General features: G+C 44.1%; 1 protein-coding gene across 1 annotated transcript in view; it reads left to right on the top strand.

Moving 5' to 3' along the window:
• Lrp4 (LDL receptor related protein 4) overlaps nt 1–16,218 on the top strand; it is a 339,698-nt gene that overhangs the window by 71,147 nt on the left and 252,333 nt on the right. The window contains exons 8-11 of the mRNA XM_068388178.1: nt 7,265–7,563; nt 7,974–8,135; nt 8,272–8,487; nt 8,769–8,892. Coding sequence (XP_068244279.1) covers nt 7,265–7,563; nt 7,974–8,135; nt 8,272–8,487; nt 8,769–8,892 — 801 coding nt within the window. The remainder of the gene's footprint in view (nt 1–7,264; nt 7,564–7,973; nt 8,136–8,271; nt 8,488–8,768; nt 8,893–16,218) is intronic.

Below are 16,218 nucleotides of genomic sequence, written 5' to 3'. Positions count from 1 at the left end.
AGAGGCGTCTGTGTGAATGACGAGTCCTGGGGCCGGATGTTGTAAGGGGACTGACTTCGATAGACTTTTGACCTTTATCCATGGCCGAAGTCTCTTTCTTAGTATTGGAGGAAGTCGAGCTCTTTTGTCTCGATGCTTCCCGTTTGCCGTGGAGCGCCATACTCTGTTTATGTCTTTTAGTTTGGCCTTCAGAACAATATCTGTCACGGAGGCGAACTGCAAGGAGCCTAGGATTCTTTCTTGGTTACTCCTGGACGTCAACTTGTCCCTGAGAAAATGTTTTGTATTCTTTGCTATTACTGTCCTCTTGGCTTTCGGGAGACATAGCGTATGGGAACTTAGGTCCCATTGTAATCCCAGCCATTGAAACTTGGTCTCCGGGACCAGGCGGGATTTTTCGAGGTTGACCTAAAACCCCAACTGTCGAAGGAAGGTTAGCACTTTGTTTGTTGCCGTGAGGCAGTTCTCGACGTTGTCTGCCCAGACGAGCCAGTCGTCCAGGTAAGCTACTATTTGAATCCCCTAGGTTCGTAGTTCTTGTATTACCGTCTCTGCCAGTTTGGTGAAGATCCTGGGCGCTATGTTGAGCCCGAATGGCATCACTTTGAATGTGTAGGCTTGGCTGCCTAGTTTGAAGCCTAGGAAAGGACGATAATGCCTTGCTATCGGAACATGATAGTAGGCATCTGTAAGATCTATAGAGGTGGTGACGGCCCCACGGGGAAGTAAGGTCCGCACCTGAGAGACGGTTAACATGTGGAACTTGTCGCATCGAATGTAGTTCAGACGGGACAGGTCCAGGATTACTCTTCGCTTGTCTGAGTCTTTCTTTGGCACGCTGAACAAGTGACCTTGAAATTTTATGTGATGAACCCTTTGGATTGCGTTCTTCTGCAATAGGTCGTCTGCAAACGAGACTAGCTCTTTCGTTGGAAGTTGATAGAAACTGGTTGGTGGAGGGGGCCCTTCTATCCAACTCCAACTTTGGAAATTATGCTGAAAGCCCAATTGCTGAACTTCCAACGATTTTGAAAGATGTAAAGTCTTCCCCCTACCTGAGGATTTTCAATGGGTTGATGACGATTTGCCTCCCCGGCCTCCTCGGAATGCCTTGCCTCGGGTGAAACCCCTTCCGCTACCCCTGTTACGAAAGGCACCTCTGGTGCCGGAGCCTCTGGGGCGTTGGTAGCCTTGGAAGGAATCTTGGGATTCGTAGGCGGGGTTAAAGGCAGGGGAGGTAGCATACGAGGTCGATGCTACCTGAGCCTGAGGGACTAACACATATTGTTGTTGAGGGTGCCCCTTCGAAGTAGAAGGCTGGTTACCTTGTGCCACTGGAACGGTTTGCACGAACTGAAGGGGTTGTCGGTTCTGAGAGGAGTGGAAGGGCCTCAGCCTATTCCTGCCTCGAGCAGAGGTGCCAGCTGGCTCCTGCCTCGAGCAGAGGTGCCAGCTGGCTCAAACTTTCGCTTGGGGACTAGGCCCCACCTAACCTTGAGGCTTTGGTTAACCCTGGCAGCCTCGCTGAGGACGGTGTTCACCAAGTTCTCTGGGAATAGATCAGGACCCCAGACTGGGGCTTTAATGAGCCTGTTAGGCTCATGTCTGATAGTAGCCTCAGACAAAACATGTCTTCAGCAACGAAACCTGGCTGCGAGGAACTCGTAGGCATCGACCAACAGAGTCTGCAAGAGGGATTTAGTGAGAACCTTAAAGAGGGGTTCCTCCTCTTATGTAATGGCGGTCACCTCAGCCATAGTGGCTGAATTGATAGACCTACTGAGCCTGCACCGGGCTTCGAACTCAAGGCGGATCAGCGAGTCCGGAAGCCTGGGGAGATGCTCGCTGAACTGTGTGGAGGCACAGTCAGCGCTCAGTTTGCCTGTCGTGAAGGTGGCCGGGGCGTTAGGCCAGCACTCGGGGTCACCCGGGAAGAGGAGGGAAGTCAGGTCCATCTCCCGAAGCTGCTGTAACGGCTTGTCCTCCTTGATGGCCTGATAGGCTAGGTCCATCATCTTGGTGACGCATGGAGTGGGGGTTTGCTCATCCACCACGAACATCGTATATGAGCTCTTGTGGAGTGTGAGCATAGTGTTCACACAATCCCACTCATTCAATGTGCGAACCCAGGTAGACTGGGCTTGTTCCTTAGGATAGATAACAGTCTCCTTAGGAACTTTATCCAACCGAATAAGAGCTTCCGGCGGGTAGAACTCAAAGTCCTCGATAGGCCGGGTGCCAAAACCCTCAATGGTCAGCATGCCATCTTTGAAAGGAGAATGCAGAGCCATCTTCCATGGGTTATTCTTCGTAAACTCCGGGAGCATGGAGGCGTCGGGGATGGCGTATTGCTGCTGTTGCGGCAGTCCCGAACACATGAGGCTTTCCACTAAGCTCTCATTATTTTGCATCCTCTCAGTGAGGGATGACATCATGGACCCGATCTGAGTCAAAAGCTTGTTGGAGAAAGCTTCCGGGTCAAAGGGAGCCACCGGGGTGGGAACGGAGGCTGGCGTCGTTCTCGAACCATGAGAAGACGAAGACGCGACAGCAGAGTCTTTGGGGACTCTAGAAGAAGAAGTCTTGACAGACTTCGGAGACTTGGAAGACTTACGGGTCTTGAGAAAAAGGCCTGCGTTGAGCCTTAATCTTCGGGGTAACTGGGCGAGGCCTGATATCAGCCCCGTGTTTCCCCAGGAAGCCCTGAAAAGAAGAATGGGTAGAAGTAGTAGAAGAGAAAGTCGGGCTAAGGAGAGGAATCTTAGCCCAGGACCCACTTGCCTCACTTACCTCCCTACCTGGATCCGGTTCGTCAAGGGCCATCGGTGCCTATGTTGAGGCTAATAGCCGCGACGTCTTCTGCTATGGTCTCGCCCATCTCCTCCTGGTCTTGGGCTAAGAGCAAGGTCTCGATCTTAGCGATGATGGGGTCCGCCACATCTTTGGGAACCGCAGCCGATGTCTTTGCGTTGGGGTAGATAAGGGAACACCATTCTTCAGAGAGAACATAAGGCTTCTTAGCCTTAACATTGCGGGCGAACCCGCCAACCCAGACCTTAAGGGTCGCCAGGGCTGAGGTCTTAGCAGGCTGGGAGCTCTGAAAGAGAATAGACCATTACTAGTGGCAAGTGACTTCAACGTAGGAAGTGAAATAAGAAGGTTTAGATATCTCCTTGTGAAAACGGGGTCATCGACTAGAGGGCACATTGGAAATAACAGAAATGTCAAAGATTAATATTATGTAAATCTAAATAGTAACTGCAGTTCCACTTACCGAGTCCGAGGTGAGTGTAGAAACCAGCTTATAACACACCAAACAGTTGTCGGGGTGCCAGACGGTCAGATCGTCGACAAGGACAGCACAGTGGGCGTGCGACCTACATACATCGTGGCCGCAAGCTTGGTGAAGTACAGCCGCACAGGCTGTCATCTTACAGTGGACCACCTGTAAAATAAAGATACATAAGTATCCCATAGTAGGTAAGGGTCCTAGAGGAGCCCGGGGGCTCCGGGTGATTAAAGTAAACCGGCAACCGCCGGGTAGGTGTTGCATTCAAAGCTGTAAGGGCAATCAGTAGAAAACACTTAATAAGGTAAAATGCAAACAAATCAAATCCGTATGGCTATGATCATTCAGAAGGGGAACAGTCGAGTATAAAATATAATGAATAATAATATGGTTAATGATATACCGTTGGCTCCGGGGAGACAACTGAGAGAGACCCAGGGGTCATGCTAGCCTACCGGGGTAGGCGGGAAAAACGGGGGGGGAAGGGGGGGGGAGAGTCAGAGACTCACCGACGGTCGCAGGGACCTTAACCAAAAAACTCGACAAAGTTCAACAAAGCTCGAAAGCTACAAAAGGGATTCCTGCAAATAAAAGGGAGTTAACATCGTGTGGGGTCCGTGATATGCGGAACGTCACACGGGAAGGGTGGGGGAATCCTATTGACTGGGTCCCGTGGGGTGCGGAACGACACAGGGGAAAGGCTGTAAAACCCAAAGCATAGCTGAAATCACTCCAGCCGATCGATGGCCAATCAGAGCGGCGGAGAGAAAACGGCTACGAAAGGGCAGGAGTAAGCGTAAAAATATATATATAGCCTCGCTAGTGTTCACGGTTCCGCTAGGGAAAGGAGTCAGTCGACACCCCGGGGGGTGGGGGGGACTGGGGAACGAGAGGACTCGACCCGTAAGACAAAACAGCTGACTCCAAGTCTCATAGAGACGAGAGGCATCCCTGGAGTGGGGATGGGGTAGGCGGGTGGAGGGGGTTGCCAAACCCCTGCAATGAGAAAGGAGTCAGTCGACACCCCGGGGGGTGGGGGGGGGGGGACTGGGGAACGAGAGGACTCGACCCGTAATACAAAACAGCTGACTCCAAGTCTCATAGAGACGAGAGGCATCCCTGGAGTGGGGATGTGGTAGGCGGGTGGAGGGGGTTGCCAAACCCCTGCAACGAGAACAAGCCAATGGGGAGGCAGGAGGCGATCACGTGGGACAGGGAGACCAGGCGTACCAACCTGGCCAATGAACCACTTCAGATAATAACGGAATGATCATAAACGGATAAATGACTAGGTAATATAATATGATATAATATGATATAATATGATATAATGAATAGGAAAGCGATAAGATGCATAGTAAGAGAGGGATGCAGGGGAGAGGCAGGGAAATAATGAGCCGAGCCCTCCAGCGCGGGTCGGTACCGAGCTGGACAGGGGGGCCAACATAACACTAAATCGGGTAGATGCCGATCGTAATAAAACACAATAAACTAAAAGGAATTGCCTCGCGAGAGTCCCACTCAAACTAAAGCAAAAAACTAGGTGGTAATATAAAATACTGTAACGTATTCTGCTAGGTAAAAAACGTAATAGCATGAAGTAACCAACTAGGGAGCGCCCGAAGGCGAGCAGGCATGCTAACCTAACACAACTATGATACGTAGAATATCATAACAGCGAAAATACCATAATCATAATGTAATAAAATAACACAGGGTGTGAACGGTGATATTACCCAGCAAGGTTCGAAACGAAAAACAATTATTATAGAGGACTAATTGTAAGGCGTTAAGAACGAGTGAGAGAAGGTAACCAGCCACCATAGCGGCCATGAACAGTAAATAATAAAAACTGTGATGGAATTAAAACTAAGGGCAAGGCTACCTCCAAAGACTCAAAACTCATAGATCTGGTACTTAACTTAGATGGAGAGACAGTAGAGTCCGACATCATGAATAAATCCTGGGCAAAAACCGAGAAAAAACACCACAGAAATAAACACAGTGTGCGTATCAACGTGTTATGAAAAGGAGTGACGTCACTGGCGTGGGTTGGACTGTTGGTAGTAGAGATCGGAGTTAGGTGTTGAACGGCACCTCGCTGTAACAGGAATATTGAGAGGAGATATCTAAATGGTGCGAGACCTCTGGTTGTGATTTATCACGCCCCAGTATATTATACCGACACCTTTTTAGGTGAGCGAGCTGGGTTCAACCTAGCATTCCTATACAATTTTTTCTCTGGTAAATTCATAGCAGTTTTTACCTTAGAAATGATGTAAAAGGAGCATTTCACTGGGCGGCACAGGTCGGAGCCCAGAAATATTTTATTTAGATTGTTTATTTCTTCTCGTAGTACAGTATTATTTATTTCCTAAGTTCCTTTCCACACTGGGCTATTTTTCCCTGTTGGAACCCTTCGGCTTATAGCATCCTACTTTTCCAGTTTGGGTTGTATCTGAGCAAATAATAATAATAATAATAATGATAATAGTAATAATAATGATAATAATTATAATAATAATAATAATGATAATAATAATGATAATAATAATAATGCTGATGATAGTAATAATAATAATAATAATAATAATAATAATATTAAAAATGATAATAATGCTGATGATGATGATGATGATAACCAATAATAATAATGATAATAATACTGTAATTAATAATAATAATAATGATATTAATGTTAATAATAGTAATAATAATAATAATAATAATAATAATGATGATAATTAACAACAACAACAACAACAACAACAACAATAATAATAATAATAATAATAATAATAATAATAATAGAATAATAAATGAAATTAAATGATAATACATAATAAATAATAATACTAATAATAAATAATAAATAATAATAATAATAAATAATAATAATAATAATAATAATAATAATTAAATAAGTAAAAAGTAAATAAATGATAATAATAATAATAATAATAATAAATTAATTATAATATGATGATGATGATGATATCTTTGACCCAAAAACTTGCTGGATTTCCTTTTGCTGCAGACACTTGGAAAAGAGATACCATTTTTTTTTCAAAGATGTATCTTTAACATTATTGCATCTATCCATTATAAGTGCATAAGTGCATTGTGGTCTGAAAACTAAGTCCTTGCCTCAAGATAAATTGCTAGTGTTTTGGAATTTGTCGATCGCAGTCTTAATTCAAATTGTGTGTGGGAACTCAGTCAAGTCAGCCTTTCTTAGTTATGAAAATGAAATTGTTCATTTAGTGTGTCTTTTGTTTCTTCTGAAAAACCATGTAGCTTTAATAAAATAGAAGCTAGTATAATAATAATTTGGGGATGACTCAATCTGTTTTCACCCTCATTTAGGATAGTGCTGTCAGGGCACTTCATATGGATTACTATAGGTATTATTTAAAAGTTCTTTGCAGTGTCCATTTGACCCCTAGCTGAAGTCATGTTTAAGCCTTCTAATATACCTTCTTTCCTACTTCCTCGCATCTTGGTGTCCAATTACTTGAGATTTATTTCATATTACAAATGCAGTATTTTCCAGCTAGTTACACACTGGCACTGAATGGCTTCCCTGGTCAGAGTGCTGTGTCTTACAACCGAAAGTCCAGGATAAGTTATTTCATAAATTTGTTGGATAATAAAATACAGTGATATGTTTAGGGAATTTTTGTGAAACCAATAGAGCTGCAGAAGTTTGGAAAAACTGGTTAGGAAAGAGACTACACTAGATAGGTAATATTAGAAATTACTCAGTTGGAAATTATAACAGACGATTAGATATGCCAGTTCGTCTCAAAAGATAAAAGGAAGGAAGGGAAAAGTGTGGTGTGAGAATATCACGTATGTATACTGTATATATCTGAATATGGGATATCTTGCCTTTTACAATCCTTCAAAGGGGTGACAGAATCAGTGCTGAAGTTGAGTATTTTATCCATGAACTAATATAATTTCTTTTTCTAGGCTTTGCAGTGATCGCCCAAACAATGTTCTCGTGTTTGCTCAGCGAAGTAACCTCCGGATGATATCTTTAGATGAGACCATCAGAGAGGCATTGACTAAAGATCCATCAATTCCAGAAGATACCAGTGCACATCCTCACATGGACACTGTCCTTCCAGTGGAAGATGTTGTATCAGGCGTTGCACTAGACTTTTATACAACAGATGATTTGGTATATTGGACTGATATTGAGACAAAGACAATTAGTCGATCTCATTTGAATGGCACTGAGCAGACTCTCATAGTTAAAGATAGTCTAGGTTAGGATTACTATTTACTTCTTACCCTGTACTGTATTTATTTGTATATATTAGTTAATGAGTTGTATAGTAAGTTTGGCTTTAATATGCATTGAGTATAATGAGTGATGAGTATAGGCTTAGAAATATACTTTTCAATATGCACTGTATATAATGAGTGTTCAATACAGATTCAGTACTATACTGTATTATCATAACACCAGTATGTTGAACTTATGAAATTAAAATATTCTGCACAAAAGGATATTGGTTACAACCACATTTTTTTTTCAGTCAGTAATACAGTATTGTTTTTTACTGCTAAAATGCAATTATGAAACTATGCTTTTGATGCTTGCTTCAACAAAGGAGATTAAATTATAGTACTGTACTTCATAGAATGTACTGTAAAACTCTTTATCTTTGTACAGATTTACCAGGTGGTATTGCTGTTGACTGGGTAACAAATAAGCTTTACTGGACAGATGCTGGAATGAAACGTATTGAAGTTTCCAATCTTGATGGATCTATGCGTTCTTTATTAATATGGGATGGTCTGGATAAGACGAGGGATATTGTTGTAGATCCTCAGGGTAAGTTTATCTTTACGTCAGTAATATCACTATTCATATATTGCACAATGTACAAAACAGCCAATATCGGAAATTACAGGGATTCTTGTAAAAGCAACATATTTTAAAGTCTAAAGTTATTTCATTTCATCAACAGATGGTTACATGTTTTGGAGTGACTGGGGCAAATATGCCAAAATTGAGAGAGCCTACATGTCAGGAAAAAGTAGGAAAGTGCTGATAAACACAAATTTGAAGTGGCCTAATGGATTAGCAATTGACCATAATACTCACCTTCTTTATTGGCTTGATGCAAGTTCTAAGACTATTGAGACAGCCACACTGGATGGAAAAAATAGAAAGCCACTGATAAGTAAGTAAATGATTACAGTATGTAATTAACTCATAAAAAGTACAGATTGATCCAAATTGTCTTGCACAATTTAACCAAGTAATATTAAGTTCACATGAATGAAATATGGGAAGTAAAGTTTGATTTTTCTTGACTTACATTCATGAACTGATTTTTTTTTCATAACTGCTCCTAAAATATTTTGTAGTACGGTATATCCTTAATTTTCAGCATAAAGTACCACCAGTATACTTATTATTTGTACTGTACTATAAAACAAACTGCTTATCCCTGTTTTACAGAGGGGACAATGTCTCATCCATTTGGTCTAGCATTGTGGGAGGATCTCATTTTTTGGTCTGATTGGGACACAAAGAGTATTCACGTTGCCAATAAAACATCAGGGAAAGTTGGACAAGCATTTGTGTAAGTATCTGTTGTTATATGTTACAGAATTTGCAGCAGTGTATTTTGATTGTCACTTTTCCCCTATTTTCAATACTGTACCAGGAATTGTTGAAAACTAACTCCTGAAACATGATTTTTTTTTTACACGAATACAAACCATCGTTCTTTAATAGTCTGATTTATGCAAAGTTGGAAATGGCTGTTAAAATTCATAATAATGTAGTGGTAGAAAACACATGCTGTTCTTTTCAGTTTCTGTGTATTTGCTGTTATGGAGACTCCATGAGCAGACTGACAAAACTTGGCCATAATTGCAGCATGTTTATAAGGGGGCTTGCTCAGGATCACTATCTACTTTGTACTTTTTGTGGGGGCATGACTTATCACTGTTATCTCCCTGTGATGAGTGCAAGTTGGGGTCTCATCAAGAAGAATAAGAAGAAAGCTGAGAGAGACTTCTGCTTAGTGTGTGGCAGCACCCAAGCTTTTGGTGAAGAAGCTTTTAAACTCCTCCCCTTCAGGCTCTCAACCTGTCTCCTTTGGGTTCCTCTTGGGTTGAGTACTATGGAGGAATTCCGAAGAACGGAGAAGACCCCGATTGCTCTCAAAGCCGGCTTCATGTAAGGCAGAAGTATCACCTTCCCCTTTCTTCTTCTTTACAGCATTATTAGCCCATTTATATGGGGTTGGTGTTTTTGGTGAGTCTACTCCAGTTTAATCTTTCATATACCCTGTTTTCATTTAGAGTACATTCTTTTCCTGCATATCCTTCCTGATGCAATCTTTCCACCTCTTCTTTGGTCTTCCCCTATATTGCCTTCCTTCTGCCAACATACTCCTAACATACTCTTCATACCCACCTCATCACATGTTCATACCATCTCAATCTTGCTTCCTGCGCCTTTTTTTGAGCTTCTGTAACCCCTGTCGTACCTCTGATATATTCATTTCTCACTCTGTCCTCCCTTGTCACTCAACATAATCAGTGTAACATCTTCATCTTTGGAGGTTGAAGCACCTAGTGCTTTGCCAACGTCTGATGGTTAGGGGCACATCAGCCTCCAAGGAGTTAGATCTGTATGCTGTCATCCCTACTTCTGGGTATCTCACCGCTACCATTTTTGGTCCAGTACGTGAGTACAGTACTCTGAGAAGAATCATTCTCCTGAGGTAAACGTCAAGACCTCTGAGAGAGTAATTCCTGGACTTTTTGGGCTCGGCCATGTCGTCCTGATGGAAGGTTCCTTTAGGTATCTTTCTAAGGGATATTTGCCACAGTGATACTCCCAGAGAATTAACTGAAGGTTTCCAGAATTCTAACTCCTGGCGCGATTTATCCATAATAAAATTATAAGGATATCGCATAATATTAAGGGACGTATTTTTAGATACAACACATAGCAATCTTCACCCAGAATAGATTTAACTCTTTGAGGGGGAAGAGTGGCGTACGAAAGGGGAGCCGTTATCTAGGTACCCAGTGGACCTCCTATATGCACTACTACCGACCGCCATTCCTTTCTCTGTAGCATTTAAGCTAAGTGCGCTCCCAACCTTTCCCGGTGTTCGTTACGGATTACAGGAATATTAATCATGCAATCTCCAGCATCTTCATCCTCTGGAAAGTTGAGTATTTATTCTTTCCTGTGTATAATTCTAGGCTCCCTTCTCACAGTTAAATTCGTATAATTTACGTGTGTTTAGTTGAGCTTAGCCACGAACCGGAGGCGGCCATTTTACGACCGCTGTCGCACATTATTATTGCATTTATTTAGTCAGTAGAGTGACATTCCTGGTATTTAGCTATAAATTTAGCTAGTTAGGCAAATTATATTAGTGAAGATTGTGCATACAACATATTTTATTCCTCTTCCTAAATGTGACTTTACTTTTCATATACGGCGGGGGCCCCGGCGGTACCAACCATGACTGCAGTCCCCACCGGAGTTAGGCTTGCCTAACACGTATATGTATACGTTAGTAAAGTAATTCCCCATGTTTAACCTCGCCCTATCGTTCCTTATTAATTCGGATGGGGACATACATCCCCTAGAATTTATGGATTCGGTTCGATATAAATTCCCTTTTAGAGAAAAGAGGCTAAACCCTTCCTCCCTCCCTGAGCCGCCGCCATTACAGGCGGCAACCTCTATCTTTCGTCATCGCCGTTGAGTAGAACTCCGGCTTGACCTAGATAGTAATAACACTGTCTTTCTTCTTTGCCGCCGAGTACTCCGGCTTTGAGGTTAGATGGTAATTCAGGGTGCCCTGTCTTGCAACCGACAATATCACCGACAGGGGAATCTTTGTGACTCTGCTGCTCACGACGTCATCGGCACAGGAAGCCATGCTTCCTTAGTCCAGGGTCGAAGATAGGTGGCATACCTGCCGCCACCTCTCTTTCCTGTGAACTATAAGACCCTTCCCCCCCCCTCTGTCCTTTAGTGTCGGCCTAGTTGTCACAACATTCTTTCACCGGTACTCAGACAGTCATCCCGGCTTGCCGGGTTGACTGCGTTGCCGGCTGGAACCCTACCGGCGGCGGTTAGGTAGCCGCCTCGGTCATTTTCCCCGTTATGTCCTTCCTTCACCAGAAGTGAATGCCCGGGGGGAAAGACTGAGCCAGCCCTGATGGCTGCCGGTAGGAAAGCCAACATACTGTGAGAATTCTTCAGTCCTCTCTTGGTCTGCCATCCACAAACCTTGAAATCGTCAGTATAGCCGGCGGCACTTTTGTGGATGGATGGAAGCTAGAATCAGATGGATTCCTCCCCTTCCATTAGAGTCCCAAATAACTCACTGTTCTATGCAGATTTAAGCAGCAGGTTTCATTACACTACCTGCAGCTACCACGAAATGTTTCACTGGAATGGAGAATCCCAAGACTGATTCAACATTCATCAAGATGTTAGTACAAATTTTTTAGTACAACAATCTTGGGGAGGTAACTGTGGACCCTGCAAGGGAAGAATGAAATCTATTAATTGGTGCTTTGGCACCCTTGAATCATTGAAACCCATCCTTTAGTTGACATGGAATAGCTTACTCGAGTGGTTTTGGAAAGCTCCAACTCGCAAATGTCTGGTATGCTGAGTTCACTATGATTGAGCTAATAAAAAAATATCATGGCTTCCACAGTCTCAAAAAAGGGATTTTGATGAAGGAAAAATCTATTTCTGGGAAGAGGCCTGTGATGCCCGGTGAAAAGGTCCTTCTTTACACTTTTCTAATATAAATCTTCCAAATATACTAGAGAAAGATAAAAGCATGGAATGCAGAGGTTACTACCCTCGCGCGATCACCTTGTGGGTGTCGTGTATATAACAAGGGCGTGTGAAAACCACTATTCGCAGGCTGTCTTCCATTTAGATAATCCCTTCATCAATGGGGAGGGCCGTGACAGGCCCTAGAGAACACAGTTGGACTACCCCACCGACACCTACCACGCGCGCCCTCCAGGACATCCTTCTGCAAGAACATATGGCTTGGCAAGGAAAAAAGGGGGTGGGTCCGTATCAAACAACCGGGAAGGGTTTCACCGGGCGTTTAGGCCTCTTCCCAGAAATAGATTTTTCCTTCGTCAAAATCCCTTTTCTGGGGCGGCCTGTGACGGCCGGTGAAAATGTACCAGAGAATGCCTTCCAAGCCCAATACAATAATAACATAATAAGGAGAAAACAAACACCATGTAAGCCAATAATATAATACTGTAAGTAAACATAAAATTACAAACTAGCCAAAGACATAAGACGTAAGGCTAAAATAATTATGAAGACAAGGAATCACCTGAGTGTCCAGTCGCAAAAGGTATCAATCTTACATGTCTAAGCATATCTAAACATTAAAGGAATGGTAAATACAATAACAGTTAAATCATAGGAATTAAACATGGTAAATAACTTAGGGCTAACGAACCACCCAGGAGAGTGGCGATGTGGTGTGAGAGGTGGGTAGGAGGGAGGAGAGAAGAGATGGAATAAAGAAATAATCAGAGATTAATGGGGAGAGATAAGACTCCCCGCTGCAACCGTAGGGTATTTAAGGGCCTGTAAGTTCTTTAGATAGTGGCGTTTGAAAACCATAGGAGATTTCCAACCCGTATATTTTTTAAGGTCATCAATGAGCATGGGGAAATGATTCCGGGTTAGCATGTTTAATGAAGTAGAGTATTTGTTGTCTGATACCTTGAATGGAAGAGAGATAATCTTCCAAGGAGACCACCTATTTTGCGGGTCCTCATTTTTAGCTAGGAAAGCTCTGTCTGGAGAAAGCAGTACTTCGCCTGTAGGGAGGAAATCTATGTTTTCCGGGTTACGTGAGAGAGCTGCTAGTTCTGAGATTCTAGCACCTGAGGCCATAGCTGTTAGAAAAAGAGTCTTCCTAAGCAAAGTGATATAAGAGCAGGTCTCATTGTCCGTGTCTGACGCAAGTTTGAGGTCATTGTTCAGAGACCAAGAGACTTTTTGTGGCCGATCCAAAGGTCGAAGCCTAGCACACGCTTTTGGAATAGATGAGAAATAGGAATCCGCCAGGTTAATGTTAAACCCAACAAGGAAGATCTTCTTCAAAGCTGACTTGATGGTGGTTATAGTGCTAGCTGCCAGGCCCTTGTCAAATAGGAACCTAAAAAACGAGATGGCTAAATTCGGAGTCATACGAGTATGGTCTGAATTCTTTAGGAAATCTGCTAATTTCTTAACAGCCGAATCATATTGACGAATTGTTGAGTCCCTTTTGTCCGCTTCGATAAAGAGAACGTTTTCCGGGTCAATGTTTGCGTCTTTACGAGCTGCAAACTTCATGAAGTCCACAAAGTTAGGGTTTTGGCTTTCCTTGAGGAATCTGACACAGTCTGTGTTTGGATTACTTGGGTCAGTTTGGGGAATGGAAACCGGAAGGGTCGGAGTTTCAACTCGAGGAGGAGAGGAAACCAACTGCTCTTTGGCCTGTGAGCTGCTACTAAGGCCACTGCCCCCCGGAAGGAGCGTAGTTTGTGCAATACTTTCATTAGAAGATTCACTGGTGGAAATAGGTAAATCTTCCTCCAATGGTTCCAGTCCAGGGTTAATGCATCTATGGCATAAGCCTGAGGGTCCATGTTTGGTGTCACATAACACGGAAGTTTGTGATTCATCTGAGTTGCGAATAGATCTACCTGGAGGCCCGGAACCAGTCTGAGTATCCACCGGAATGAAATTATGTCCAGAGACCATTCTGATTCCAGTGGTTTCGTCCTGGATAGTGAGTCCGCTATCACATTCTGGACTCCCGCTAGGTGAGTTGCTGACAGGAACCAGTTCTTTTCTGTTGCCAAGGCGAAGATAGTGACCAGGATCTGATTCAGGTTGAGCGACTTGGATCCTCCTCTGTTGATGCAGTGTACTACGGATGTGCTGTCTGACACTACTCTGATGTGGGTCGACCTCGGAGGAGAGAGTCTCTTCAGGGTCAAGAACACTGCCATGGCTTCGAGAACCTTGATATGGAAGTGTTTCATGGCGGGTGACCAAGAGCCCTGAAACATCTGATGTTCGTAGTAACCCCCCCATCCACTCAGAGACGCGTCTGTATGAATTGTCACTTGTGGGGGTGGGAATTGAAGCGGAACCGATTTGGAGAGGTTCTTCGGTTCGGACCATGGCTGTAGTCTCATTTTCAAGACAGAGGGGATCTTCGAGACCCTGTCTCTTAAAGGTACTGTGGCTCTCTTTCTCCAAACTCGATTGATGTCTTTGAGTTTGGCTTTCAATAGTCGATCTGTTACTGAAGCGAATTGAAGAAGGCCGAGGATTCTTTCTAAGGCTCTTCTGGACACCTGTTTGTGTTTGAGAAAATTCTTGATCTTGGAAGCTATTTCTCTTACCTTTTTGGGAGGTACAGACAGCTTGTGCTGTGCAAGGTCCCACTGTATGCCTAACCATTCGAAGTGGTCTGATGGTAGTAGGCGGGATTTTCGGAGATTGACCCGAAATCCCAGGTTGGCGAGAAAACGAAGTACTTTCTTCGTAGGTCTGTTGCATTCCAGGGCCGACCGAGCCCAAATGAGCCAATCGTCCAGATAAGCAACGATCTGAATCCCTTGGTTCCTGAGTTGTTCTAACACTGTCTCTTCCAGTTTCGTGAATATCCTGGGTGCAATGTTGAGGCCGAAGGGCATGACTTTGAAAGCAAAGGCTTTCCTGCCTAGACGGAAACCTAGGTAAGGAGAGAAGTTTCGAGCTATTGGTACATGATAATAGGCGTCGGTAAGATCGATAGAGGTGGTGACGGCCCCACGGGGAAGTAAGGTCCGTACCTGAGAGATAGTCAACATCCGGAACCTGTCGCAGAGGATGTAAGAATATAGCTTTGACAAGTCCAGGACCACTCTCAATGCCGACGAGCCTTTCTTCAGAACTGTGAACAAGCGGCCTTGGAACTTCAGCGATCGAACCCGTTTGATTGCTTTTTTCTTTAGTAACTCTGTGGTGTACTCTCTCAGTATGGTAGTGGGTTTCTGGAAGAAGGCCACTGGTGGAGGAGGAGAACCTTGTGACCATTTCCACCCCAAGCCTTTGGAGACTATGCTGTGAGCCCACGGACTGAAGGTCCAATGGTCTCGAAAGTGGTAAAGTCTCCCCCCTACCGGGACTATATCATTGCGAGGGAGTGAATCTAGGTCCTTTCCCTTCTCGAGAACCCCTTGTCCTAGGTCCGCCTCGTTGACGGAACTGTCCTCTACCCCTGTAGCTACCTCTCTGGTGTCCACGAAAGGGACCTGAGGGTTTGTAGCTAGGGTTGTATGCGGGTGAGGGCATCCAAACGGGGTTGGGTTGAGTACCTGGGGGAGCAGTGAGGTAGACCACCTGTTGAGGGTGCTTCGGTTGTAGAGTCGACGAAACAGCGGGAGACTGTGATGACGAGTGGGTAACAGACGATTGATGGTAGTGACCTCGGCTCGTCTTGTAAGGGGCAAACCTCTGTTTCTTCCTGAAGAAGGTTTGCATTTGAGCTTCAACCCTCCTTTTGGCAGTGAGGCCCCACCTCGCTTGCAAATTTTGGTTTGCTCTCGCAGCGTCTTGTAGAACCTTGTTCACCTCCTCCTGAGGAAAAAGGTTCTTACCCCAGCAGGGGGAAGCTATCAGTCTGTTCGGTTCATGCCTGATCGAGGCCTCAGATAGAACGTGTTTCCTGCAACTAACCCGAGCCGAACAAAACTCGTGTAGGTCGATTTGGAAGGACAGAGACAGGTTCTTTGTGAATACCCGGAACAAGGTCTCAGTCGGATAAAGCGAGGCTAGAGACTCCACGGAGGTAATGGAGTGGAGAGACCTAGCTAACCTATTCTGTGCCTCAAACTCAGTC

Source organism: Palaemon carinicauda, chromosome 1 (assembly GCF_036898095.1).
Source record: "Palaemon carinicauda isolate YSFRI2023 chromosome 1, ASM3689809v2, whole genome shotgun sequence".
NCBI lineage: Eukaryota > Metazoa > Arthropoda > Malacostraca > Decapoda > Palaemonidae > Palaemon > Palaemon carinicauda.
The sequence above is the reverse complement of the archived record's forward strand: the minus strand, read 5'-3'. Positions and strand labels throughout refer to the sequence as shown.